This window comes from Acartia tonsa, chromosome 12 (genome assembly GCF_053477335.1).
Source record: "Acartia tonsa isolate MP-2025a chromosome 12, ASM5347733v1, whole genome shotgun sequence".
Classification (NCBI taxonomy): Eukaryota; Metazoa; Arthropoda; class Copepoda; order Calanoida; family Acartiidae; genus Acartia; species Acartia tonsa.
In genome coordinates, this window is record NC_137271.1 from 29,254,213 (window position 1) to 29,281,640 (window position 27,428).

The following is a 27,428-nucleotide window of genomic DNA, read 5'->3' on the forward strand; positions in this document are numbered from 1 at the left end:
AAAGTAAAAATTTCGTTCTAAAAGTAATAAATAAGGTTAATAATTTTGGCGGTTTAAATTTCTTGTCTTATTCTAGTTAAAGTTAGTTATTGAAAAAGTGGTATAAGAAAATAGAATAACATAATTTTATTGGGCTAAAATGTACTGTTATTTAGACTATTTATTTATCTTTATAACCAACATGTAAAGTGACCGTATCAGCTTACTACCCTATAAAAATGTGGGAAGGGGTAGTAGCATCTTACACTAATTAAAACAGGTTAAGAAATCTTATTTACAAATTGAGGGGGGGGGGGGGGGGAGTAGTTAAAAATGGCGGGATTTTTCAATTCATAAAAGGTTTACTATTATGGGGAGGGGATGGGGGGTAAAGAAACAAGTACTAAAGAAGGAGAGAAGGGGCATTTACAGATTAAACTAGATGAAACAACCCCTATAAAAAGTCTGAATCTACCAAAGTATTTCAGTATCTTGCTAACTAGTACCTGATATCAAACTATTCAAACATGGCAGAAAAGAAGCCCAATGGTCTGACCAAGCCCATGACCCTGTCCCCAGAGTTGGCCGCCATTGTCAGCGCCAAGAAGGACGAGAAGCTTGCCAGATCAGAGATTGTGAAGAGGCTGTGGGCCTATCTGAAGGCCAACAACCTGCAGGACCCCGCCAACAAGCAGTGGTTCACCCCGGACGCCAAGATGGCCCCCGTCTTTGGCAAGGAGAAGATCAAGGCCTTCGGCATGGCAAAGTACCTGAAAGCCCATCTGTCCTAGAATAATTTCGTGGATTTTCTGACGCTGAAACTAGATAATTGACTACATTAGCCAAACCCGGTAGAATTTTCTCTTCAATTTACCTCCATGAAATTTACAAGCATTTATGTTTAGACTTTATTATATGTAGATTCTTGAAATTTCTATTTATTAACAATTCAACTAATTTGTAATTATTAATTTGACAATAAATAATGTTAAAAATTTGAATTTAGTGTTTGTTATTTGTATTGCTCTATAAGCTAAGCTTTTCATTTATTCGGGTAGTTCCGTCCATAACGTATAGCTCATAAAATAAATCATTATTTATGCACTTTATTTAGAATTTAATGATTTTTATTTCAGTCGATTATGTGAGTATTAAAACGTAGCAACTCTATCCTATTATATAAAGTAGTAAGCTGTTTTTGTCTGTAGCGAAGGATCTCGCTAACCGCTGATCCAATATGATTCTCCTTTACAATGAAGCTTCTTATAGGTCCAGGAAAGGTTTTTAACAAATTTTGGAAAGGGTATCTCTCGCATTAATTGCCCCTAGAAGCTTCTAGGGAGTGTAGCCGCTAGTAATAATTAAAGTGTTCTTGGAAGTATGTGTCTGTATAAAAATTCTGTATTTCCGTAATGTCGGTTACATAATTTTTTTGAGCGTCGCCTTCATGTTCCCGGCCTTAATAGTTTGAAAGTTGTTAGTTTAGAGTACGATATTAATAAGCTTTTCAGTGCAGTTTTTACGACATTTCTAGTTCTATGTAGATTATCTATGCTACTATTAAAATTTCTAAAATTATTTTCAATTTACATCAAAGAGAAGTTGTATTGACAAAAATATTAAATATAATTTTATTCTTAACACAATTTGCAATTTGCAAATGATAAATCCTTTAACCATTCCCAATGGTTTAACGGACGGACACACCTTAAGTGGCGAAATCTTCGCTTCAGAAATGATAAATTGAATCAGTAGTTGTATGATTTTGAGAAAATATGATTTAAATTATCATAAAGTTTCCATTTCTTTGATAGTTTAATCTTTACAAAGTTAGGGTTAAATCAAAGGTTTGTAATATTTCAATGGACATAGGATATACGTGATAATATTTACAGGGGAAAATTTGTCGTCAATTTAGTTGGCTAATACTAACTGTTTTTATTGGTCAATTCGTTCATTCATTAGGGAATAGGAGATAGGAGAATATTGTATTTTAAAATACAGAATAATCATTTCTTTTATTCTTTCAAAACCGATTAATATCCGCTGGATTAGAACCGGTTCTTCGCCATACTGAAAAATCATGTCTAGTAACTCATTACAGACAATTTTTCATGAATAATAAAATTAATACCAGTTCTGTTAGACCTATCGTCTCCTCGGGGTAAATAAAATTGGTTTTGATATTATAAGTTTTTATTTTAATATCCGCAGAAAGCTGTCTATAATACGATGCTATAAATATCTATTATATTTGTATTTTGTTTCATTGTATCTTTGAGTGTTATGGCCGGAATCGGTCTTGTTTATTATTTTATTATTTAATTCGTATCATACGTCCGTCAGTCTGCAACGCTATTCGTCAAATATAATATTCACTGCTTCCCTTGTTATATATCGCATCGTATTATAGACAACTTTCTGCGTTTATTAAAATAGAAAATTGTAAGTTTTACAGTTCATAAGACCCGAGTATCCCAAGGCCTGGGCTTACAAAACTGGTTTTAGTTTAAGATTTGTATTCTTAGAAAATTGTATATAATACGATAATATACAAAATTGTTCAGTATGGCTTAGAACCTCTTCTATTCTAAGTATTTGTATTATACTTTTAAGGTTAAGCTCCGTAAGTTTGAATCGACATTATACTTGTTAAATATAATATATATTTAAAATATAGAATTTGTAACTTTAACCTGTATTAAATTATATTTGAATCTCCGCCTATTTTTGTTGTCTGGTATTATACTCCTCCTCCCCATATCTATTCTCCTTGTAAATTAGCGCAGTACAGGGTTGTCAAGGGATAAGACAATAGATGAAAAATTTATAAACATCCCCGAAGATGATACATAAAATTACCCCTTCTTTAGATTAAATTTTTAGTTGAAAAGTTTGAAAACCAATCAAAATTAATTTACAGAAGCCAAAGTTTTTTAGTATAAAGATATGCGGTTATAAACCTTTTAGTTCCAGCGTAATTTACAGTCCAATGTCTCCTCCATCCCTGAGTGCGGCTACTCTATAGTTTGTAAAGATATCACCAATTATTTAGCTACTTTACATTATTAGCGGCTTCGCCCCTAGCCTCTAGGGGCTTTGCCCCAAGAGGTTTAATCAACCTTTTTTTTATGTTATTTAGATTTTTAAAAAAATAAAAAAAAAATTTTGGGGGGGGATTTTACATTTTTTTTGACCAGTAGGTATATTCCCTGAAGAGTAGAGCCCGATCGGTTCAGTGGTTACTGAGATCTTAAGCTTCAGACAGACAGACAGACGGACAGACAGACAGAAAGACAGATAGACAGACAGACAGACATCGTACTATTTTGTATTATACATTATAAATAAGACTAACGATACGCTAGTATGTTTTTGACTAGTAATTAATTTATAATCAAAATTACAGGAAAAATAATTTAGGTTTTAAGTAATGTTCTAAATTATATTTTAATTTATTGATAGCATATGTTTTTTTTATATTCAGTAAATTTTTATCAGATTGTCTTAGAAAAATTTCTTAATTTGTTTTTTTTCTGTTTAAATGATTTGATTTCGTTCCCATTATTATTGATTCAAGAAATTTATTTATTTTAACATGTCTACCAAAAATGGATTTATTATTACGTGGATATTACAACAGATTTTTATGTTCTCCAATAAAGTGGACCTTGAAGCGGGCTATACTAACAATATCCCTAACACCCTTACCCCATCCCCTCTCCTTCTACTAGATAAAAAAACTGACCAATAAATGATAGGGGAAATAGTAAGCTAAATTAACGACAACTTTACCCCTGTCATAATATCCAGTCCACGTATTTTCTACATACATTCTACCAACCCTTTTTTTCTATTATTCATCCTGATCATGTATAAAGGTACAGGAAAATATAACAAAATTTTACGTAAAATGAGGAGCATTACACAGCAACCGACAAAATAAAAAAAACGAAATAAATCTAAATGATATACAGGGGGGGAGGGGGAGATTAAAAGGCCGCATTTACTACAAAGTGTTGCCCCCTATATCCGCGAAAAGACGTTTATAATACGACGAAAGAAATAACTATTAAAAATCTTATTCCGTATTATAAAATCAAATAAAATATTTTTTATCTTATCTTACTAGCGGTGGTGCCCCTAACATATAAGGGGATCTTATTAGAAGGGGTAGAGAGGGAATAGAAAAATAGTTTGAAACTAACCTAAGACTTAAATCTGAAAATAAAATGGCCTAAAACCACTTCAGGACCTATGTGAAGGTTTTTTGAAATAGAAAACCAAATCAGTTCAGTAGTTATTGAGATTTTAAGCTTAAGACAAATTAACCTTACTACTCTATATAATAGGATTATATATGTATAATGGATTTTTTTTTATTTATTACAACCAGTCTCTGTTTTTTTTACCAAACTGACTGATCACTATTTCCATGACTATACCTAGCATAAGATAAATGGAAAAAGTAAAAGTAATAAATTTTGTGTTCACCATGGTAAAGTGAAACAATTTCTAGAGGAGTTACTCTAGAATTCAAACATGTTGGTCTGTCTGACTCTGCACATTAAGATTGCATTATAAAAAGAGTATGGTTGATAAAATAAATGTATTTTTTTAAAAGTAAATGAGACAAAACTGGTATTACATTTATGATTTGTTTTTTCTGTAATACGATGCAATACGTGATGTTCAGTATGGCTGAGAACAGGTTCTTATCGAGTGGATATTAATAGGTTTCGATGCCATACTGCAAAAAATGGCAACTGCGGTTAAAATGTTTACTAGTCTCATTGAGGTAATACTCTTTATGTCGAAACATCGAGTAACTAGAAGATTTGCATTCGAAAGTGGAGGGAGATGGATGAAAAATACCCACTCAATATAAATATAGTTAGCGAGTTCTTAACGAACCAATACAAAACCCTTACTATTTCATAGAGAAGGATATTCAATTATTTCTTCAAATTCAATGTTTCACTTATTAAAGTCTTATAGCTAACAAATCGTAAACTTTTTCCGTGGATCCTGAACATATGATCAAAATATGAAATTCGAACGTGAAGAAAGTCGCTCAAAAAATCAGCATATGACGTCATAAAAATGAGTTTTTTTGATTGACTTTTTTCACGTACAAAAATTCAAACAATTTTACATACGAAAAATATTAGTTTAATGTAATTTTTATGCTGTTTTGTTTTCACAGCCTAAATTTAGACACAAGATGGATATTTATAAATATTTTTGTGCCATCACATCCGCATGAAGACATCATATATTTAGTCTGAATTCTACTTTACTTGTTGTATGAGGCCGTGATGGAGGTGGAAGGTTAAGGCAACCATCTCTTTCAATTTATTAAAAAAAAAATTTGGGGGGGGGGAGAGGGGGGTACCCTACCGTCTCTCAAAATATTCATAAACCTTTCCTGGACAAAAGAGTATCTTCATTGTAAAGGAGAACCATATTGGTCAATTGTTTATCGAGATCCTTCGATACAGAAAGACAAGCAAACATACTTTTACTTTTAATAATTTCTTTTTTCCAGAAATTTCACTCAAAAGTATGCAACTAGCTCTTTTTGCAATTATGAAAAACTGAAAGCTATGGCACTTTTGAGGAAACCATTTCACAGTATAAATAATTTTGTCACGTGCCCTGTAAACTTGGATAGTTATTTTAATAAAAACAGGAATATCTTTATCCATAAATAACCAGTACGAAGTTTCGTGATTCTTAATAACTTTTTAAACTTTTGATATCAAAATAAAATTTCTCGTTGTTCCAAGGAATTATTTGCCTATAGATGAAAATGCAAGTAACTTTTTTTGATTTTTTGATTTCAGTTTTTTTCACTTTAAAGGTATTGTGGTTATTTGCATTAGAAATTTAGTTTCTAGAGTTGTTTAAATTTAGATAAAGAAGTCGGTAGCTTTTATGCTTTATATAGACGATTCCTCCGATTTATGATCATCTTCTCTACGTATTACTTTGCTTTGTTTATATTCTGGATATACTGGATAACATACGTTTTAATGAATCATGTATAATGCATTTTTGCCATATATATCTATGAAAACTTTGAATCAAGTCCATCATAGTCTACATAAAGCACTTACATATTTATATGACAACATGATCTTTTTAGTTTTTATCAACTTTACCCTTTCAGTATCATGATTAGGTATCATGATTCATTATTGTATTACACGGAAGACAACTTACATAAGTAGCGAAAATGAAAATAATAATTAGTTCTCATCTTGACGCTTTTGAATAAACAGCTGATTATCTCAAATAAGAGCTGAGCAAATTATATGTCTCAGTCTTATGTACCCTATATAATTTCGAGATAACGAGAAAAAAAATTAGGATGTTCATTGTCCAGATAAATCACAAATAATTTCGGCTGTTTATCTCAAATTAGCAGCCAATCTACTTAAATTATTACTAGGCGTAGACTGGTTGCTTTTTGGTTAGAGAAATCTTTACACAAAATCTCAACCGTCTTTCCTAAATAAGTCCTTTTGACGTATAGAAAAGACTGCAGTAGAGTAGATTTGCACCAAAAAAAACATTATAATGCTATGAAATATTAAACATATTTAATACATAATAAGTGTAAATATGAGAAATATTTTTGATAATAATTGATAGACATGAAAAAGCTTTTAGTACTGAAAGGCTCACTTATATACACAATTATACTTGTAATTTATACTAACTACATTTAGTGGCTTCGCCCCTCCCAAACCTTTTTTGTTCATTTTTTAGAATAAAAAAATAAGTGGGAGAGGAGGGTATTTTTCATTTCATGACTGATTTTTTCGCCTTCCAAATATAAAAAAATTTATGATTAAGAATGATCTTTAAATGAATCACAAAAATGGTCCGGTCTATCAGTTATTTTGTTTATAAAATATTTTAACTTAGACAGACAGACACAGAGACTTCTTACTATCCTCCTGCTTTTCCTATTATAAAAAGCAGTAATTTTTATCTGTAGCTTAAGATTTTGATAACTACTGAACCATTTGAGTTCTCCATTTAAGGGAAGCTTCACATTAAAATAAAGATGGTTTTAGGATATTTCGTTTTTATATTTAACTCTTGGGATGGTTTAAGTTCATTTTCTACCCTTCCTTGCCCCTTTCAATACAGAAGCACAAGATGCTAGGGGCACGGCTGCTAGTATATTCTTAAAGTAAATGTTAATTTTGTAATCTAAACTGCATTTTACAAAAGCAAAAACTTAGTTTTATTAAAATTTGTAAAAGTTTTGTAATGTCAAAATGTTCCGTGACATTATTACCAAATAGTTTAGAAACAAAACTATCAACTTTCCAAGAGAAGTTCTTATATTATTCTGTAATAGCGGATTCGTTGGGACATTTGTGGAGTGGGGAGTGGGGTAAGTCAACCCTAAAATTTCAATTTTAGTAGTTTTACTTTTAAGAAAAAAAAGTACAAAATGTTTTGTGAAAGTATTTATTAGGAACGATTTCTCTTGTGAGGTTGGAGTTTATCTCCTAAAATAGTTATAAAACTTCCCTAGACCTACAGGAAGCTTCACTGTAAAGCAGAACAATACCATCCGTAAAGTGGCCAGCCAGCGAAACACACATCCTGTTACTTTTACTGTTTCCTGTTACACTTGATATTATTCCTTTTAATAAATCTATAAAAAAAATTCCTACAAAATAATTTTTTTTCAGTTTAGTGAAAACATTAAAAAAACACAAAGAAATAGTACCTTATTTTGTATAAAAAAATCAAATTTACTCCATCTTTCTATCTATCATACAATCTTCATTTCATTTTTATACTTATCTATCTTGAATATATAAATATTTTTAAAAAATTATTTGCACAGACAAACACAAACAATGTCTATATTACATTTACATATTATGTTTGTTTATTTCATCAAATGATTTGTAGAAGTCAAACTGCCCATAATTCTAAAAAATCAATTTACTAGCAAGCAGAGAGAGATAGAGAGAGAGAGTGGTGTTTATTGCACTAGTTCCGAAAGTTTCATAATAACATTTTATTATTCGTTTTCTAAAAATTTGCCGCTTTCCTAAATTTTGATTGGTTGGCTCATTTAGTTGAATATTTCAAACGCTTTAACCACTAATTTTAATCTACGGAAGGGGTAATTCTATGATTAGAGTAAAACACTGGAGGGAGAAAGGGTTAAATAACTGTATCTCCCCATCGCAACCGCCTTGTGCAACCTTTCTATTTGGTCATTGAAAATCAACCAATGGTGTCGCTTATATTAACACCGCCAAGTAGCAGAAAATAATTTAGAAGCAGACGAAAAAGGTCTTTGAAAAAGGAAGGGAGGTAATAATAATCTATATATTCTATGTATAAAAATTGTGGATGTACATCAATTTATCAGCCATTTTCCATTTAGATCCCTGTCTAGCAAGCTTTTTATAATCATAATGAACAAGTATGATAACATTGCATTGTTGCCAAACTCAAGAATAAATCACCATCAAAAGACAGATATATACAAAACAAAATCACAAAAACCTTTTGATACATTAACAGAATCTCTGTGTGTTTGTTTGTCTGTACCAAAGGATCTTGCTTACCGCGGAACCGATATTGCTCTTCTTTACAATGTAGATTATCATTGGTCCTGGTAAGGTTTGTAACTATTTGGGGGGGGGGGGGGAGAATACCAACATCTTTCCTAAAGAAATTGCCACTAGAAAAATACCCCCCCCCCCCAAACAAAAATTTTTCTTTACTTTTTTCTTTTTTAAAACAAAAAATTTGAAAAAGAGGTCTGTAGGGGCTATATCTTATTTATATAGCAGCCACACTACCAAATTTAGAATAAATCATATTTTTATTTTGCCATATGTGTTTGAATATGTTTTATGTGACAACATCTTGACTTATTTCAATATTATTTGTCTGTCCAATATTTCTTTTTTTTGTAGTGAGGAAGCTGAGCAGCCTATCCAGCGAAACTTTAAAAAAAAAGGTAGCAAGAATTACCACCTAATTTTTGGCGATACACATTGGAAAATCGGCCTTTCAAGCAAAAGGTAGCATGCGAGTTCGCGATCGATATCGTAGCAGAGTAGCATAAATTAAAAAAGTGTGTGAGATATATATATAACTTATTCCTTATTAAATTAAGTTGTGAATGTTATGATCTCTCTCTGGAACGCGCGCGCTCGCTCTTTTAATTTATTCTACTCTGCTACAATATCGATGGCGAACTCGCATGCTTGCTTTTGCTTGAAAGGCCGATTTTCCAACGTTTATCGCCAAAATATTAGGTGTTAATTCATGGCGAATGGGATTCGAGGTAGCATAGGAATCGGTTCATAAATTGCACGAGCTCGAAGGCGACTCTATGGCGAAATATCTTGCTGGGAGCTAGAAAAATATCCAAACTCAGCTGCGTCCACCATCAGCTTTGATTTAGCAGTCTCTAAACCTGTTTTTGAGTTGTTATGGAAATGATATTGTTTACAAATTAATAAGAAATATTTTAAAAGAAATGCGTAATGTAACGGGCTATCCTATTATATAAAGTAGTAAGGTTTTTTGTTTGTCTGAAGCTGAAGATTTAAATTATTACTAAACTGAATGAGTTTTCCTTTTTAGGAAAGATTAACATAGGTCCTAGTATGGTTTTTCTGTCATCTTTTTACCCTTGAAGGCAGATGCTAATGGCACTGCCACTATTGTGTTAAAAACTAGAAAAAATTGAACTTTATGGCTTCTATTGAAGCAAATGTCAATTTTCAGTTATCGAATTTCATAAGATAAGTTACAAAGTAAGATTAGATATTATATTTCAAATAACCCTTTCTACTTATTATTTTACAAAAGCTTTCAACAATTAAGGCCATTCCGTCTGTATATTTCAAATCATACTTATTAATCAACTTCCAATAATCAGATCAATACAAAGCATTTCTTTATGAAAATTATAATTATGATCTCCAGGGGGCTTGGCGTCTTTTCCGGTTCTAGACCTTTCCACGCACCTTGACACATATTCCGAGTTTTAATTGCAGTGTAAAGCGACCATTCGCCCTGTAGAGGGTGAATATATTGGGCTGTTTATGGATGATGATGACTCTAGGGGGCTTGGTGTCTCTTCGGGTTCAAGACGTCTCCACGCACCTTGAAACATACTCCGCTTAGGATCGCTTATGATTGCAGTGTAAAGCGTCCGTTCGCCCATCATAGAACTAACAATTTGATTGCACGATCTTTGTAATAGAAGTCCTAACTGTGCATGGTAATGAGTAGTGCCAGTTCTGGGCCAAGGATTTCCCCATACTCTATCTATTTATGTCACACACCTGACATAGAAGCAGTAGGAACCATTTTAACGTCTTTAATTATGACGTGATGTTATGCTGAGATTCAAACCTATGACCTCCCCAACGACGAGCGGATGTGGTACGTGTTGAGCCACGGTCGCGGGTTATGAAAATTATGATAACTATCAATTTCGTTCTTTATAAATCAAATAGTAATTTCTCGCATCGTATTATAAACAGCTTTCCACGGATATAAAATATACAATTATAAGATGATTGTACAATTTTATATTCGTAGAAAACTGGGTATAATACGATGCCAGACATAGTTTTTTCATTTTTTTGTTTTTCCACCGGATTCGAATGAACAAAAGAAATATATTTCTAAACTTAGTTTTTCCTTTTTTTTTGAATAAAATAAAATTACATTTTGGCCAAATTTTCATATAAAATTTTGAGGGAAGATAAATTATTTAAATTTTCTTTTTATTTGCAACACAAAAATATTCAAGAAACTCTTCTATTTTCCGAGAGGACCAATTTCAACCACCTATATCCTACTTAAAGAACAAAAGCGAAGCTTTTCTATAATAAAGGTCGGTGCGACCGTCTGTCCGTACCTACGTCATTAATAGATACCTCTAATCGTTAGAATTGTCCCATCGATTTCAAACGTAGCATGGTGATTCCTATGGTAGTTAGGTAATATTTAGAGAGCCCAGCAATTCTATAATTGTCATCAGTTTGTCCGTACGTCCATGTTGATTTTTAACTTTTGTGTTATAATTATCCTATTGACAAGATTTTTGGAAAACTGATTCCTCTTACAACAAGGTACAAAAGAATTTTTGCGACTTATTTACTTTCATTTTTGTTTATTACTGTTTTAATAAAAGTCAACTATGAACATAAAAAGCTTTGTCATACTTTCTGAATAGGCTTTGCAAAACTTTCAGTGTATAATAGTATATTCTATTCCTTACTTGTTACCTTATTTCGATCTTATTAACATTTTCGTCCTTGTCTTTAAATAAAAAGGAGGGGACTATAGTAGTTTTATCCAATAGTAAAATATGGGAATTGACCAAATATTCTTTCAATACAAGAAATAACATTAACATGGAAAAATACTTTCTTTAATGTAATTCATAAAAATCTATTAATTTTTCAGTGAAGCTTTTAACTGATCTTAGTCGTCAACCGTCTTAATCTTTAGGAATAAGATACTAAAATGGCGGTTCTTTGCATCTTTTAGTCAGTGCCGTTTGTTACTTTTTCATCATCTTTTTGATTGTCTTTTATTATCTAGTTTTGTTAAGCTAGAATTGCTTAAAAATAATTGCTTTTTATAAGTTATCTCCATGTATAATTTATCTAATATACCAAAGAATAAATGTAAATGATATTTGAACAAAATATTTTCTTAGCTTATATATCATAAATATTCTTATTTCTATTATTTTATTTGTTATTGCATATTAAAACTCTTAAGGGCCAACACAACACCCAATATACAGAAAGAAGGGGAGGGAGGGGACATTGGGCTGTTTATTACTCTAGTCCCCAAAGTTTTATAATAATGTTTTTTATTCATTGGTTAACTTTGCTGACTTTTATTGAATTTTGATAACTTGAGTGTTCAAACGTTTCAACCACTAATTGTATAATACTGAAGGGGTAATTTTGTGTGAGAAAATAGTTATTTCTCGCAACGTATTATAAACTGCTTTCCGCGGATATAGAATGTACAATTAAAAGATTAAAACTAGTTTTTTAGCCCCGAGGTGCCGAAGGCACCGGCTAAAAACTGGTTTTAATCTTTTAATTGTACATTTTTATATTTGTAGAAAGCTGGATATAATACGATGCTAGACATAGTTTTTTCGTATGGATGAGAACCGGTTCTTATTTACCAGATGAATACGAGAAATTAATTTCTTGTACATTGTCCTTTCACTGTATGACTGTTCTCTAGGTTATATTATACTAGTATTAATAATTACAAATGAGATGTTTATTGAAAACTGCAAATAAAACTTGAGTAACATAAGAGAAACGAAGAAATATTTATAAAGGATAAATAAAATATCTAATTAATGTGAAATCCAGTGCAGAGTATGAGTAGAAATTTCACTAAATATATCCATATTCTAAGTTTTTGTATGAATCTTAAGATCTCGGAAACTGTAAGTACGAATTTTTTGTACGGTTCATAAATATTTTGGGGCGGTGTTAGGCTACTTTCCTAAGCTTCACTTTAAACTTACTTCCCTTAAAGCCTAGACGCTTCCAAAAAGCCAAAAATAAAAGCTTAAATTTGTTTTTAAAATGCATAATTAAAATAGCAAAAATAAGTCAGGCTGTGAATAAGCTCAATTTGTTCTGGTTTGTCTATTAAAGAATACTTTCTTTTTTCTCTTGTTTTAGCTAATTATGTTATTTTGTGTTATATTATGTGAATGTATCTGGCCAAATGATGGAATAAGACGCATGTACTTCCTCATTATATTTCCACCCTCTCTGGGCATCAGATGTATAAAACTCTCCATTTCCTAAGAAATTATATCATACTTTGTAATCGTTCAGGGCTTCTTATTACACTAGTCCCCGAAATTTTATAATAACACTTTTATTCGTTGGCTAATCAACTTTGTGGACTTTTATTGATTTTTGATTGGTTTGTTTATTAAGTTGAATTTCAAAACATTTCAACCACTAATTGTAATCTAAGGAAAAGTGTAATTTTGGTAATTTTGTGTATTATCATTGGAGTGTACAATAAGCTAACGAATATTGTCTTTTCCCTTTAAAACCCTGGTATTCGTCTGTCGTGTCAAATCAAGGAAAAAGGTTTAGTCAAAAAAGCGAAACTAATCTAATCTAAAATAATATTTGAAGGGTAAATAAAAAATGTCGTTAATACCACTATAGCCATGCCCCGAAAACAGCTGAAAATAAGCTGTCAAAAAATGTCACGATAGCATTTATCTAAAAATGAACATGCTCTGAAAAAATTGTATTTCTAGTACAAAAAAATATTAATTTAAGTAAAACAAGGATGACAACATCCATAAGTAGCGAAGCTCAAAATTTATTGATAGGCATCAGGAAAAAATAATCTTTTGAGTATGGTAAAAAGACATAAATGAAATAAATCACGAAACCTTTTAAAATGTATAATATCTTTTGAAGCATTAAGCTAATAATAAAAACGTAAAATCTAGGAATCTATCTAGCACCCCAACAAATAGCAAGTCTTTATCAAACTTGGTGAAAATATGTATATTGTATAATGTTGACTTAATTAATCCCTAAACATTCCAGCTGTTTATCTTGAACAGGAGTCGAAAAAATCAGGAAAACTTGAAAAACTAGGAATCGATCTATCACCTCAACCAATTATCATTTTTTGAAAAAACTTTATAGTAATGCGTAAAATATTGACTTAATTAATTTCTAAAAATTCCAGGAGTTTATCTTGAACAGGAGTTGAGAAAAATCATGAAAACTTGAAAAAACTAGGAATCGATCTAGCACCCCAATAAATATACAAATCTTAATAAAACTTAGTAAAAACATGTAGGATGCAAATTTACTTAAATCCTGAAAATTTCAGTTGTCTGACTTGAAAAGGAGTCGAGAAAATTACAAAAACAAAAAATCTAGGAATCGATCTAGCACCCCAATTAACAAACAGATGGACTAAACAATATATAGATTAGATGCGCATATGTCATGGGAATCTTCACTAAAAATTTCAGCTGTCTATCTTTAATAGGAGCCGAGAAAATAACGTTTCCCCCACTCTGTCTTAGACAGACGGACGGTCGGACATTTCGAATTATAGAGTAGCTTCGCTACTAAAAAGATCCAGTAACAAAGGTTGATAAATAAATGGGTTAAAGAAGCAATAAATTACTTTAGCTTTTTTCAGTTTGTAAATTGTATTTTAAAGAAAAAACAACACAACGATTTTAGAGTACCTCTTACTCTAATTTGAGTTGATATTACACAAGTCCCCAAAGTTTTATAATAACATTTTCTTATTCGTGGGCTTAACAACTTTGGGGACTTTTGATTATTTGGTTCATTAAGTTGAGTGTCTAAATGTTTGAACCACTATTTGTAATCTACAGAAGGTGTATTTTTATATATGATCTTGGGGAATCTACATCAATTTATTGACCTTTATTTTTCCCTTTATTTTCTGGATAGTTACTTCATCTAAAGTCTTAAAATGAAAATACTTAACATGATACACTTGAAGTTAACTCTGCACTATATGGAAAGTAGGTAAGGCAGAAAATCATTATTATATTATATTTCTGCTATCACCCCATACTAAATTTAATAATATGTAAGTAAATTTACGGGAAATTTTTCGTCAATTTAGCTTGCTAACATGGATCTCATTTATTGGTCAGTTTTTTAATCCAATAGGAGAGGAGGGTATATGGTAAAGAGGGTGGAATGGATTAATCTTAATTTCAGCCAGCTGCGTGTTTCACTTTATTAGAGAACATGCAAATATGGTGTAAGATCCAAGTAATAATATACAGGGATCTAAAGGGATAATGGTCGATAAATTGATGTAAATCCCCGATGTCAATAAACAAAATTACCCCTTCTATAGAATATAATTAGTGGTTGCAACATTTGGACACTCAACTAAATGAAACAGCAATTAAAATTCTCTAAAAGTCCCCAAAGTTGCTGAGTCAACAAATAAGAAAACGATATTATAAAGCTTTAGGGACTGGTGTAATAAAGAGTCCAATGTCCCCTCCCTCCCTGAATAAAATATCCATTGTCTCTATGTAAATGTCCGTCAGTTTAATTAATACTTTAATTAATACGAATGTCTGCAAAGGCTAAAATTGGCTTTCCATTTCAAGACTTAAATAATTTTTTTTAATATTTCATAAGAATTTCTACGTTCTAAAGTTTATTTTTATTTTTCATCAAAAACCTTATTATTACACTTGTGTAATAATATGTAAAAGTAAAGTTTATCTGGCCTGACCATTATTACTTATTATTATATTATATTTCTATTCCTTTTCTTTCATGATCTTTGTGTATTATCTTATGCCTTATTAGCTATAGAGAAGCTACTCTATAGGCTAGCTAGAGCCAACGTACCAATAAAAAAGTTGAGAAGCTTATGTCTGAAAAGTATGACTTTGTAATCGATTAATATCCACTGGAAAAAGGTTCTCAGTCATACAGAAAAATTATGTATAACATTGTATTACAGACAATTTTCCAAGACATAAAAATCATAAAACTTTAATCTTACAATTTTTTTATTTTAATATCAATGGAAAATTGTTATAATGCGATGCGATAAAAAAAAACTATTATACCACCTTAAGTAGTCATATTGTTATTAGAATATCGTTATGTCTACTTTTTATTAAAACTATATTATTGGATGGCCAAAATGCCTTTAAAACGGTTTACATCGGATTGCTGCACTACTAGTTGACCAAATTGGCTATACATATTTTTGACTATGGATTAAAGTTTTCTTGCTCCTAACCTGTTATAATCATTATATATCCAAGTATTAAGTACAGAGAACACCTATAGGTATAAATAATTTATTATTATACTTATGCTTTGATGATCACTAATCATTTCTAAAATTAAAAAAAAAATGAAAAATAGATTATACCTATTGGAAAAGAAGCTTTATGATATTGCTTTGATCAGGAGTAGAGAAGACAATTTATCAAAAATTAACCTACAACCCTTTTTGTCCTATTATATAATATAATAAGCTTTTCTGACTGTAGCGAACCGCTGAACTGATATTGTTCTCCTTTACAGTGAAGCTTCTTATAGGTCCAGGGTAGGTTAATAACTTTTTTGAGGGGAGGGAGGATATCCTGTGTAGGAACCTCCGCCCCTCACACCCTCATGAGATTTTTGACCCCCTTCCCTATTTTTTTCGGTTTCTGAAACTGAAAGGATGCCCCGTGGAGTTAGTGTTATAATCTAATGTAAAATATTTTATATTAAAAAACATTAAATTTAACTAAAAATAAGTATCAGGTAACAAAGTGGTAAATTTTAAAGTAGTTTCTTCATGATCATTTACAAACAGGTTAAAATATTTCTTTAACATTTATACTATGTCCATGACACTCTAACGTCAGGTCCAACAACCCAGAATGAATAACGGAAGCCAAATCTCTCCTTTTCTATCCAAACAACCAGGATATTAGGTTAAGTAACATCTATCAGACAACCAACTCTTTAATTGCACGATCTTTGCCTGATCCCAACTGTGCATGGTAATGAGTTGCGCCTGTTTAGGGTCTATTCTAAATAATCATATCGTGCACCGGACATAGCAGCAGTAACGTCATTGGTAACGTCTTTAGTTGATTTAATTGAGTTAAAAGGAGTACACAGCATTTAATTCATTAATGTTTATTTTATAAATGTTAAGAATAAAATCCTCTAAATTCCATAATTCCAAAATGGTTTTAAACATTTAAAAATAAGATTTCGGTTTTTATTTTCTTGACATGTTTTCCCCCAGGGTTAAAAAATAACTCAACAGGGATAAACAGACATAAAACAATAATTAAAATCATATTCAGGGAAAATTTGTCTATGTTCTTTTTGCCTTGCTAGCCCTTGTTTCTTCTAAAATTATTGTTTTAACTCCAAATATTCACCAGCAAAGGAAAAGGATTGATTTGTCAACCGTATTCTTATCCCTGGTATCCATTTTATAAATCTCAGGGATCTAATGGGATAAGACATTGGACGATAAATTGACGTATATCCCCTTACGGTAATAAATAAAATCTGTAGATTAAAATTATTGGTTGAAAATAGAGGACACGAATAGTTTGGAACCTACCTCTATATTCTCAATAAAAGTACATAAAGTTTTGGAGTAAACGAATAAAATAACGTGATTATAAAACTTTGAATACCATTATGATTTACAGTCGAATGTAACCTCCCTCCCTGTCTGAATCTACTTATGAATTCTGAAGATGCTTTCTATTATTGAAGCTTGGTCCAGAAATAACAAATAAAGTGTCTCTAGCATTCATACAAAACGGCGGGAAGATTATTTCCTGTATGGCTCCAAAACCGATTAATATCCGCTGGATTGGAACCGGGTCTCAGCCATATAAGGTTATTACTAATGTTTTTAGAATGGGCCTCCGGGCTCACAAAACTGTTTTTAATCTTATAATTTTTCAGTTTAAGATACGTGGAAAGCTGTCTATATTACAATGCAATAAATTGAAAATAATAGGTTCTTTCCCTCAAAGTGCCTATCGAGCACTGAACAAAAATTATTATAACAAATTAATGATACACATGATGGAGTTTTTTCCTATGTCTAACCCCTGCAGGGTTACCCAGTGCCTGATTTAGCCTAACCTAACATAGTAATAAACAAACAAACAAACAAAATAAACCCGTTCACCCAAAAAATATCATAAATTCCATAATTTTTGTACTGGGAGCTATATCTCCAAGGGACCTACCCCTACCTCCTAAATATAGCATAAAAAATGCTATGTACTAAAAATCATAGAACGATCGTTTTAACCGTTTAAGAGATCTTTTTGTACATAACTACAGACTGAAATATTGAGTTACTTTTATTTGGGTTATTTTGTATTATACATATCGTATGGAAACCAACTGGGGGGGGGGGGGGGGGGGTTATTATATAACACTACCCTTCCTTACTTTAATGCTTTTAGTACTTTTGTAATAGTTTAATACCATTCAAGTTACTTTGAAATGTGATATACTACTTTTATGGTTTACGGCAGTTACAGAAATTAAATATCAAAAGATTAATATATACTTATGCCTTTTCCGTTACCGTTTAAGCTTCATCTTTATAGTTCAAAAATGTATTTATTGGAAATTAATTAAAATCTAAGCTCTTATGAGAAAACTTAATTAAAAGGATTTAATCATTAATAAGAACTTTAATAAAGTGAAATTTGTAGCTGTCTAAAATAACGATACCCCCACCCTTTCCTTTTGCCCCATCTCCTTCTAGTGGATAAATTATGTCTATGTTAACAACCTAAATTGACGACAGTTTTTCCTCTGTTATTCTATTAACATAAAAAAAATGCTACATATATTTCTTATCGTATTAATAGATCATGCTGTGAAAGATATCTATTTTGAATATAATACATTAAATTTTATAACGATCATTTCTACTCTTAGAAAAATATGAGACCAATATTTTATTCAGGTGTTATATCCTTGTCTCTTGTCTGGTATTAAGAGCAGGGGTTTAGATGTAGGACAATAGACTTTATATTCTTCTTAATCTATGTTTGTGATATTCATGGATATTGATATTATGCCTTTATTATCTTATTAATATACTAGCGGCTTCTGGGTCAAAAAAAATTGCAGCTGCCAATTTCAAAATTTTCGGGGGAAAAAAAATTAGATCTGCCCCAGTATCAAATTTAAAAAAAAGGGTGGTGGATTTTTTTGTTTTTGGGGGTGGGTTAGGGGTATTCCACCCACCAAGAAAATAGCCTAAAACCACCACAGGACCAGTAGGTACATTCCCTGAAGAGTAGAATCCAATCGGTTCAGTGGTTACCGAGATCTTAAGGGACTGACGGACAGACAGACAGACGGACAGACGGACAAACATTATTCTACTTTGTATTATAGTTTAGCAGCTGTGCCCCTAGCAACTAGGGGCTCTATCAAAGAGATGTGGAAGGGTAGAAAAATAGCCATAAACCATACCCATACTTATTTATAAAAATAAGATAGCCTAAAACCATTTCAGGACCTCTAGGAAGCTTCACTGTGAAGGAGAACTATATCAGTTCAGCGGTTAGCGAGATCCTTTGGTACAGACAAAAAAAAGTTTACTACTTTTTAAAGAGGATTAGAAAATGACATATCTTAATCAACTGCAATGTTCTCTCCTTGTCTCCCTGGGTATTATGAGTTTATGACAGGGATCTAAAGGGATAAGACAATTGCTGATAAATTGTTGTACAATTACATCCCCAATGATCGTACACAAAATTACTCCTTTGTAGATTTAAATCAGTTGTTAAAACGTTTGGACACTCAACTTAATGAACCAACCAATTAAAAATCATTAAAGTCCCAAAAGTTGTTTAGCCAAAGAATAAGAAAACGTTATTATAAAACTTTGGGGACTAATTTAATAAACAGCTCTATGTTCCCTGTCACCCTGTGTATTATGGGTTTATGGTGTAAGCCTCCGTACAAGATAATGGTCTGAATATAAATTATTGTTTGGACAACACTTTTATTACAGCAAACCTACTCCATAACTATTTCTTTGATTTTCTTAAAATTTGTTCAGTTGTTGTCAGATTCAATTAATTTATATGCCTCTTATTTGTTTTTTATTGACAGTCTGTTTGTTCGATTGTTTATATATTACTCAACAAGCATTTGTGCATACATTTAATGTCAGGGGCCTAAAGGGATAAGACAATAGCCCTTAGATTGATGTACATCCCTAATGATACAACACGAAATTAACCCTTCTAGGGATATCAATAAGCGGTTGAAACGTTTGAACACTGAACTTAATAAATAAACCAACCAATCGAAATCCATTAAAAGGCCCCAAAGTTGTTGAAACAACGAAAAGAAAACGTTATTGCAAATCTTTGGGACTAGTGTAATAAATACCTGAATGTCCCCTCCCTTCCTGATTAAGAGTCCACTAACAGTTCTTTTATATCTATCTGTTCATCTATAGCTTACATTCTTCAAAATAATGGATCTTACGTATTTTTGCTTTTATTCAAAAGAATTACTACATGACTACGTCGTTTTTCAGTTTTAACTACTTTTTATTTCAACTAGCGGCTTCGCCCCTAGCCTCTAGGAGCTTTGCCCCAAGAGGTTTAATCAAACCAATTTTTCGTATTTTAGATTTAAAAGAAAAATTTAAAAAAAAAATTTGGGGGGGGGGCAATTTTTTTTTTTTTTGGGGGGGGGGGGGGTAGTCGACCCCACTATTTTAATTTTAGTTTTAAAAAGTAAAAAAAAATTTTTTTGGGGGGGGAGATTTTTCACTTTTTGGGGGGGTTGGGGGTGTCCCACCCCCCAAGAAAATAGCTTAAAACCATCACAGGACCAGTAGGTATAATCACTGAAAAGTAGAGCCCAATCGGTTCAGCGGTTACTGAGATCTTACGCTTCAGACGGACAGACAGACGGACAGACGGTCAGTCGGACAGACAGACAGACAGACAGACATCGTTCTACTTTGTATTATAGATAGACCTAACGGATGATTAATGTATGTATATATATTACTTCGATTTACTTGTTCTCTTATAAAGTGAAACACGCAGCTGCTAAATTAACGATTCCCCCTTTCCACCCCTTTACCCTATCCCCTTCCCTCATACTGGATGCACGAACTGACCAATAAATAAGTTCCATGTCAGCGGGCTAAATAGATGACAATTTTTCTCCTGTCATAATATATTATACACGTATATTCTACATCTTTTGAAAGATTGTAATTGTAAATATATATTACGTTGGAAAATGATCAAAGGTAAAAATCGACTTCGCCTAATGTCCTCTTATTCATAGTAGGTAGTAAATTGACCTATATATAGATAGATATATTATAGGATATATGGATATAGTTAAGCCCAGTTCACAAAAGCTAAACAGTCGACCGATAGAAATTTCCAGTCAACCTTTTTTGAGGTCAACCTTTTTTCAGTCGTACTTTTGAATATTTACTTTAAAAATAAATTATTTAATGTTCCTTTTTCCCTGAGATAATAATAATAGATAATCCCTTCCCCAATTTTCTAAAAATGAATTGAAGTAAATATTTTTTTCTCGTAATTCCGTAAAGTTGGATGCAAGCTTACAGCAATATTCTCTTATTATGTCAAACTGAACTAATTTATAACGGAACGCGAACTATGACTGGAAGCTAGCTTCAAACTCTACGAAATATGCTAAAAAAATACCCTCTTTTTCAAATTAATTAATAATAAGTAGTGAGTATTTGTTTTTTTTATTACATTAAGTCAGGTTAAGTCAGGTTATATTGGGTACTTGGTAGCCAAACAGGGTTATGTAAAGTTCTCAGTAGGATAGAGCCAACCACAATTTTTAGACATAATAGCCCCTTCCCCCTCTTAAATTATATAAAAATAAGATTAAGAAGGAATGGGGCTTCAGTATTCGACATGCTTTTTAGTGGAAAGCACTGAAATTTTTCTTTTAATTTAGCGTCTTACGTAATTTTATCTTCTCTGTTCTACTTATTGTTTTTTTTAATACTTTTCCCTCCCGGGTGGGGGGGGGGGGGGGATAAATAATATATTCTCCAACAAATTGACCTAAGAATAAATACAAATAAGAGTATTGTAGAAATATTCACAGAATTATAGGGAAAAGGAATATATAAAAAAAAATGCACAAATAGATATTTAGATGCATAGAATCAACATTATAGTATTCTAGAACAAGTTTTCAGTCATACTGAAAAATCATGTACAGCACCGCAATATAGACAATTTTCCACGAATTAAAATCATGAAATTAATACCTGTTCTGTTAGCCCGGACCTTTGGTTCCTCGGGGTCAACAAAACTTGTATTAATCTTATAATTTTTATTTAATATCAGTGGAAAGCTGTCTGTAATACGATGCGAAAATAACATTTTCATTTAACATTTTGCCAATAGGTTCTGTTTTATCAAAATCTGAGATATAGAGTTGGTCCGTACGTCCGTAACGGTTAGCACTGAATAATTTTAGGCATTTCTTATATACCAACTTTTACATCATATGATTATCTATTCTATCATCTTTATATTCCTAGAAAGAAGTGAAGCATCTCTATGATCGAGTCTTAAAATGTAAGTATGTTCTTATTAACAAATTGTGTTTCTTTAAGTGCTGTCACTCTATAAGTGTTAATATTTATTTGTCTGTCTGTCTTATTTGGGTAAATGGCGTTTCTATGACCGGCAGAAATACAGCTGGATGTTTTTTTGTCAAAATGTAAAAAACTCTGCCAAAAATACATGTAACACCAGTATTTTTACATCCAAAATTTTTATACTTTACTTTTATGAATGGTGTCATCCATGTTTTACCATAGAATTATTGTTAAAAATGAACTTTCTTTAGAAGCCTAATCCCTTAAATCTATCTCTCTCTTTTATACATATATGTGTAAGGAAAGGTATTATAATAATAGAATAAATGAATAATATTAAGTAATAGTGTTATCCCAATTGTTATCTATATCTACACGACATTTTTATAATAGGACAGCAAAAATAATGGATGTAGAATATACGTGGATATTATGACAGGAGAAAATTTTTTGTCAATTTAGCTTGGAACTCATTTATTGGTCAGTTAGTTCATCCAGTAAGAGGGAATGTGATGGGGTAAAGGGGGTGTTTTTAGCCCGCAACAAGTTTCACTTTCTTAGGGAACATGAAAATCTAGTTTAAATCCAAGTGATAATATGTTTTACAATATAATTAGTGCATGTTCGTCTGTCCTGTAACTACAGTCCAACAGCTACAATACAGTTTTCAATAATGTAAAACACAGTTTCAAAGTAAGTTTTAAAAAAAAAAATTTACAAAAATAATCAAATATTTTGGTAGGATGGAGATACCCTCCCCAAAATAGTTAAAGACCTTCTCCTACAAGAAGCTTCAATGTAAAGGAGAACTATATTGGTTCAGCGGTTAGCGATATCCTTTGCTACAGATAAAAAACCTTTAAAAGGGTTGGAGGTAGGTATCCCTCACCCCACAAATTTACTTTTCATTTAAAATAGAAGGAATTTTGTATTTATGTAAGGTTTTATAAATTAAACATCTAAGGTGTTCTTATTCTAATGCGTTTTCTATTTTACAAGTTTGAAGTAGATTGGACTATTCTAAAATGCCTGTATTTATAATCAGAGCTAACAACAGAAAGACGTCACAACATTAATGTAGAGATTATTCGCTTTACTACATACAGTAAAAAGGAAATATTTTAAATTTTATTTCAAATTGAACATTAACAAAGTGTCTTATTAATAATTCAAACCATCTAACTATTAAAATAACAACAAAACGCCTAAATTGTTCAATGTAAAATTAAAGAAAACATATTTTATTCTATCAAACGTTTTAGAGTTAAATTAAGTATCTCGGAAAAGATCTCAAACAAAAACTTACAAATAGGAAAATAAATTTCGAGCGTGGCAGGTATTGTATTATGGAATTAGCTTGTATAGAAACAAAATTAAAATTATCAATAAAAGTTGCAATATTTTAAAATGAACTTTTACCAAACCTCTACCACAAATAAGTTTTGAAAATGTATCATTACTTAAATGAATAAAATAAATGGAAAAATTAACTTCGAGCGTGACAGGACTCGAACCTGCAATCCCCAGATCCGAAGTCTGGTGCCTTATCCATTAGGCCACACGCCCTTGGTATTATATTGAGGAATTAGCTTGTATAGAAACAAAATAAAATTATCAATGAAAGTTGCAATATTTTAAAATGAATTTTTACCAAACCTAACACAAATAAGTTTTGAAAATGTATCATTACATAAATGAATAAAATAAATGGAAAATTAACTACGAGCGTGGCAGGACTCGAACCTGCAATCCCCAGATCCGAAGTCTGGTGCCTTATCCATTAGGCCACACGCCCTTGGTATTATATTGTGGAATTAGCTTGTATAGAAACAAAATAAAATTATCAATGAAAGTTGCAATATTTTAAAATGAATTTTTACCAAACCTAACACAAATAAGTTTTGAAAATGTATCATTACATAAATGAATAAAATAAATGGAAAATTAACTTCGAGCGTGGCAGGACTCGAACCTGCAATCCCCAGATCCGAAGTCTGGTGCCTTATCCATTAGGCCACACGCCCTTGGTATTATATTGTGGAATTAGCTTGTATAGAAACAAAATTAAAATTATCAATAAAAGTTGCAATATTTTAAAATGAACTTTTACCAAACCTCTACCACAAATAAGTTTTGAAAATGTATCATTACTTAAATGAATAAAATAAATGGAAAAATTAACTTCGAGCGTGACAGGACTCGAACCTGCAATCCCCAGATCCGAAGTCTAGTGCCTTATCCATTAGGCCACACGCCCTTGGTATTATATTGAGGAATTAGCTTGTATAGAAACAAAATAAAATTATCAATGAAAGTTGCAATATTTTAAAATGAATTTTTACCAAACCTAACACAAATAAGTTTTGAAAATGTATCATTACATAAATGAATAAAATAAATGGAAAATTAACTTCGAGCGTGGCAGGACTCGAACCTGCAATCCCCAGATCCGAAGTCTGGTGCCTTATCCATTAGGCCACACACCCTTGGTATTATATTGTGGAATTAGCTTGTATAGAAACAAAATAAAATTATCAATGAAAGTTGCAATATTTTAAAATGAATTTTTACCAAACCTAACACAATAGAAATAGAAGAATAGAAGCATATTCTGAACCGTTTTTTCGTCAAATCTAAGAAGGAACATTTCTAGCAGACAAAAGTATTGTTTACTTTCGACTCAAGCTGATGTGGATTCTTAAGAAATTATAGACTCGCTACTCGATAGTGAGGCAAAATTATTTTTGTGAAAAATCATCCAAAAGCACATTAAAAATCTACAAAAATTAAACAAAATCATATGTTAATAACCCATTAAGATTTTATTTAATTTTTGTAAATTTTTTTATTCGATTTTGGATGATTTTTCACAAAAATAATTTTGCCTCACCAGCGAGTAGCCAGCCTAACTTATTTTTTTAAGAATCCACCTCGTTACTAAGCTTTCAAATTTAAACGAAATTTTTGGGCAATTAATTCTGATTCCGCAAAGCTTTCTACTAAGAAAATATACTATTTACAGCTGACTTTTATGTATGTATGAAATGAAAAAAAACATGCCTTCATAGCAAAATGTGTACACAATTTCAACCAATGAGATCCAATGTAAATTCCGATGCTATTCTCCTATTGGCTCAATCAGACATTCCCTCTCTTTCTTAGTACCTTTATTCCTAACACAAATAAGTTTTGAAAATGTATCATTACATAAATGAATAAAATAAATGGAAAATTAACTTCGAGCGTGGCAGGACTCGAACCTGCAATCCCCAGATCCGAAGTCTGGTGCCTTATCCATTAGGCCACACGCCCTTGATATTGTATTATGGAATTAGCTTGTATAGAAACAAAATTAAAATTATCAATAAAAGTTGCAATATTTTAAAATGAACTTTTACCAAACCTCTACCACAAATAAGTTTTGAAAATGTATCATTACTTAAATGAATAAAATAAATGGAAAAATTAACTTCGAGCGTGACAGGACTCGAACCTGCAATCCCCAGATCCGAAGTCTGGTGCCTTATCCATTAGGCCACACGCCCTTGGTATTATATTGAGGAATTAGCTTGTATAGAAACAAAATAAAATTATCAATGAAAGTTGCAATATTTTAAAATGAATTTTTACCAAACCTAACACAAATAAGTTTTGAAAATGTATCATTACATAAATGAATAAAATAAATGGAAAATTAACTTCGAGCGTGGCAGGACTCGAACCTGCAATCCCCAGATCCGAAGTCTGGTGCCTTATCCATTAGGCCACACGCCCTTGGTATTATATTGTGGAATTAGCTTGTATAGAAACAAAATAAAATTATCAATGAAAGTTGCAATATTTTAAAATGAATTTTTACCAAACCTAACACAAATAAGTTTTGAAAATGTATCATTACATAAATGAATAAAATAAATGGAAAATTAACTTCGAGCGTGGCAGGACTCGAACCTGCAATCCCCAGATCCGAAGTCTGGTGCCTTATCCATTAGGCCACACGCCCTTGATATTGTATTATGGAATTAGCTTGTATAGAAACAAAATTAAAATTATCAATAAAAGTTGCAATATTTTAAAATGAACTTTTACCAAACCTCTACCACAAATAAGTTTTGAAAATGTATCATTACTTAAATGAATAAAATAAATGGAAAAATTATTTAGGCCACACGCCCTTGTTAATATATTGTGGAATTAGTTTGTTTAAAACCAATAATAAAATTGTCAATGACAGTCGCAATATTTTCTAACAGGTATCACCAAACTTAACACAAATAAAGAACAACTTCAGAAAATAATAATACCGTCAAAATTTTAGTCTTTAGAAATTTTTAATAGCTAGGCTACTCTTGTAACACTATTGGGTGAATTATATCAGTATATGATTCCGTCGGTCTGTAGGTCATGCTTCAAAAGAGATAAATGATTATTTTGTTCTGTAAACAGTAAATGTTTTATGTTTGTTGTTGTTATTATTTTACATTTTACGCATATTTTCTCTCTTTGTTTTTCTTTTTTAAGTCAACTAAACATCTGGCATATAACTGACTTTTTATGGTTGCCTGTTCGTTTATGATAGTTTTGTGCTTAGCTTCTTAAAATGAATATTATCATCCTCATTTTTTTACTTAATTTACGTAAAGCAGATAGGTAGAATTCATAGAAATACTATAATTTCCTTTGTATCTAGATTTATTGTAGTAAGGCATTGTAAGGTAAGTCATTGCAGGTCTGGGATACTTTTATTCCTCCGTACACAATTTTTACAAGCTGTTTCCGAAAATGCACCTACAAACATCCAGCTACTTTTTTATATAATAAAATGTATCAAGAAACCTGATCAGAATTAATTCTAGAAGTGTGTGTTGTAACATTAGCTAGAAATAGGAAATGAAAAAAATGGTTAATCTTCAAACTTTCTTCATAAGAAGGGAAGATAGCTAACAGTATCCTATTTATTTCAAATAGCCTGTTAAAAAGAAGTAATGAGTTTTTTGTCTAAAGCTTAAACTACTAAACTGTTTGAGTTCTCCTTTTAAGAAAAACTACACACAGATCCCAGGAAGCCGTGTGATGGTTTTGGGCTATTTTTCTCTCTACTTCTTACCCCATTAAAAGCAGGGGCACAGCTGCTCGTGGATAATAAATCACTATTCTCTTCACTTTTCAGCCGCTGCAATAATTAACCACCCTAACATTAAAAAGTAAAATCT

At 31.5% G+C, this 27,428-nt stretch overlaps 1 protein-coding gene and 9 non-coding genes across 10 annotated transcripts; 1 reads left to right on the plus strand and 9 right to left on the minus strand.

The window, feature by feature from the left end:
* Window positions 1-376: 376 nt before the first annotated feature.
* Window positions 377-980, plus strand: LOC145334711 (uncharacterized). The gene has a single exon (XM_080180294.1). It carries the CDS (start codon window positions 507-509, stop codon window positions 768-770), a length of 264 nt encoding a protein of 87 aa, XP_080036420.1. The 5' UTR covers window positions 377-506; the 3' UTR covers window positions 771-980.
* Window positions 981-23,708: 22,728 nt separating this feature from the next.
* Window positions 23,709-23,781, minus strand: TRNAR-UCG (transfer RNA arginine (anticodon UCG)). The gene has a single exon. It is a non-coding gene; the product is annotated as a tRNA-Arg (tRNA).
* Window positions 23,782-23,937: 156 nt separating this feature from the next.
* TRNAR-UCG (transfer RNA arginine (anticodon UCG)) lies at window positions 23,938-24,010 on the minus strand. The gene has a single exon. It is a non-coding gene; the product is annotated as a tRNA-Arg (tRNA).
* Window positions 24,011-24,166: 156 nt separating this feature from the next.
* On the minus strand, window positions 24,167-24,239 carry TRNAR-UCG (transfer RNA arginine (anticodon UCG)). Its single transcript has one exon. It is a non-coding gene; the product is annotated as a tRNA-Arg (tRNA).
* Window positions 24,240-24,399: 160 nt separating this feature from the next.
* Window positions 24,400-24,472, minus strand: TRNAR-UCG (transfer RNA arginine (anticodon UCG)). Its single transcript has one exon. It is a non-coding gene; the product is annotated as a tRNA-Arg (tRNA).
* Window positions 24,473-24,628: 156 nt separating this feature from the next.
* TRNAR-UCG (transfer RNA arginine (anticodon UCG)) lies at window positions 24,629-24,701 on the minus strand. The gene has a single exon. It is a non-coding gene; the product is annotated as a tRNA-Arg (tRNA).
* A 753-nt stretch (window positions 24,702-25,454) lies between these two features.
* Window positions 25,455-25,527, minus strand: TRNAR-UCG (transfer RNA arginine (anticodon UCG)). The gene has a single exon. It is a non-coding gene; the product is annotated as a tRNA-Arg (tRNA).
* Window positions 25,528-25,687: 160 nt separating this feature from the next.
* On the minus strand, window positions 25,688-25,760 carry TRNAR-UCG (transfer RNA arginine (anticodon UCG)). The gene has a single exon. It is a non-coding gene; the product is annotated as a tRNA-Arg (tRNA).
* A 156-nt stretch (window positions 25,761-25,916) lies between these two features.
* On the minus strand, window positions 25,917-25,989 carry TRNAR-UCG (transfer RNA arginine (anticodon UCG)). Its single transcript has one exon. It is a non-coding gene; the product is annotated as a tRNA-Arg (tRNA).
* Window positions 25,990-26,145: 156 nt separating this feature from the next.
* On the minus strand, window positions 26,146-26,218 carry TRNAR-UCG (transfer RNA arginine (anticodon UCG)). The gene has a single exon. It is a non-coding gene; the product is annotated as a tRNA-Arg (tRNA).
* Between the last annotated feature and the right edge of the window lie 1,210 nt (window positions 26,219-27,428).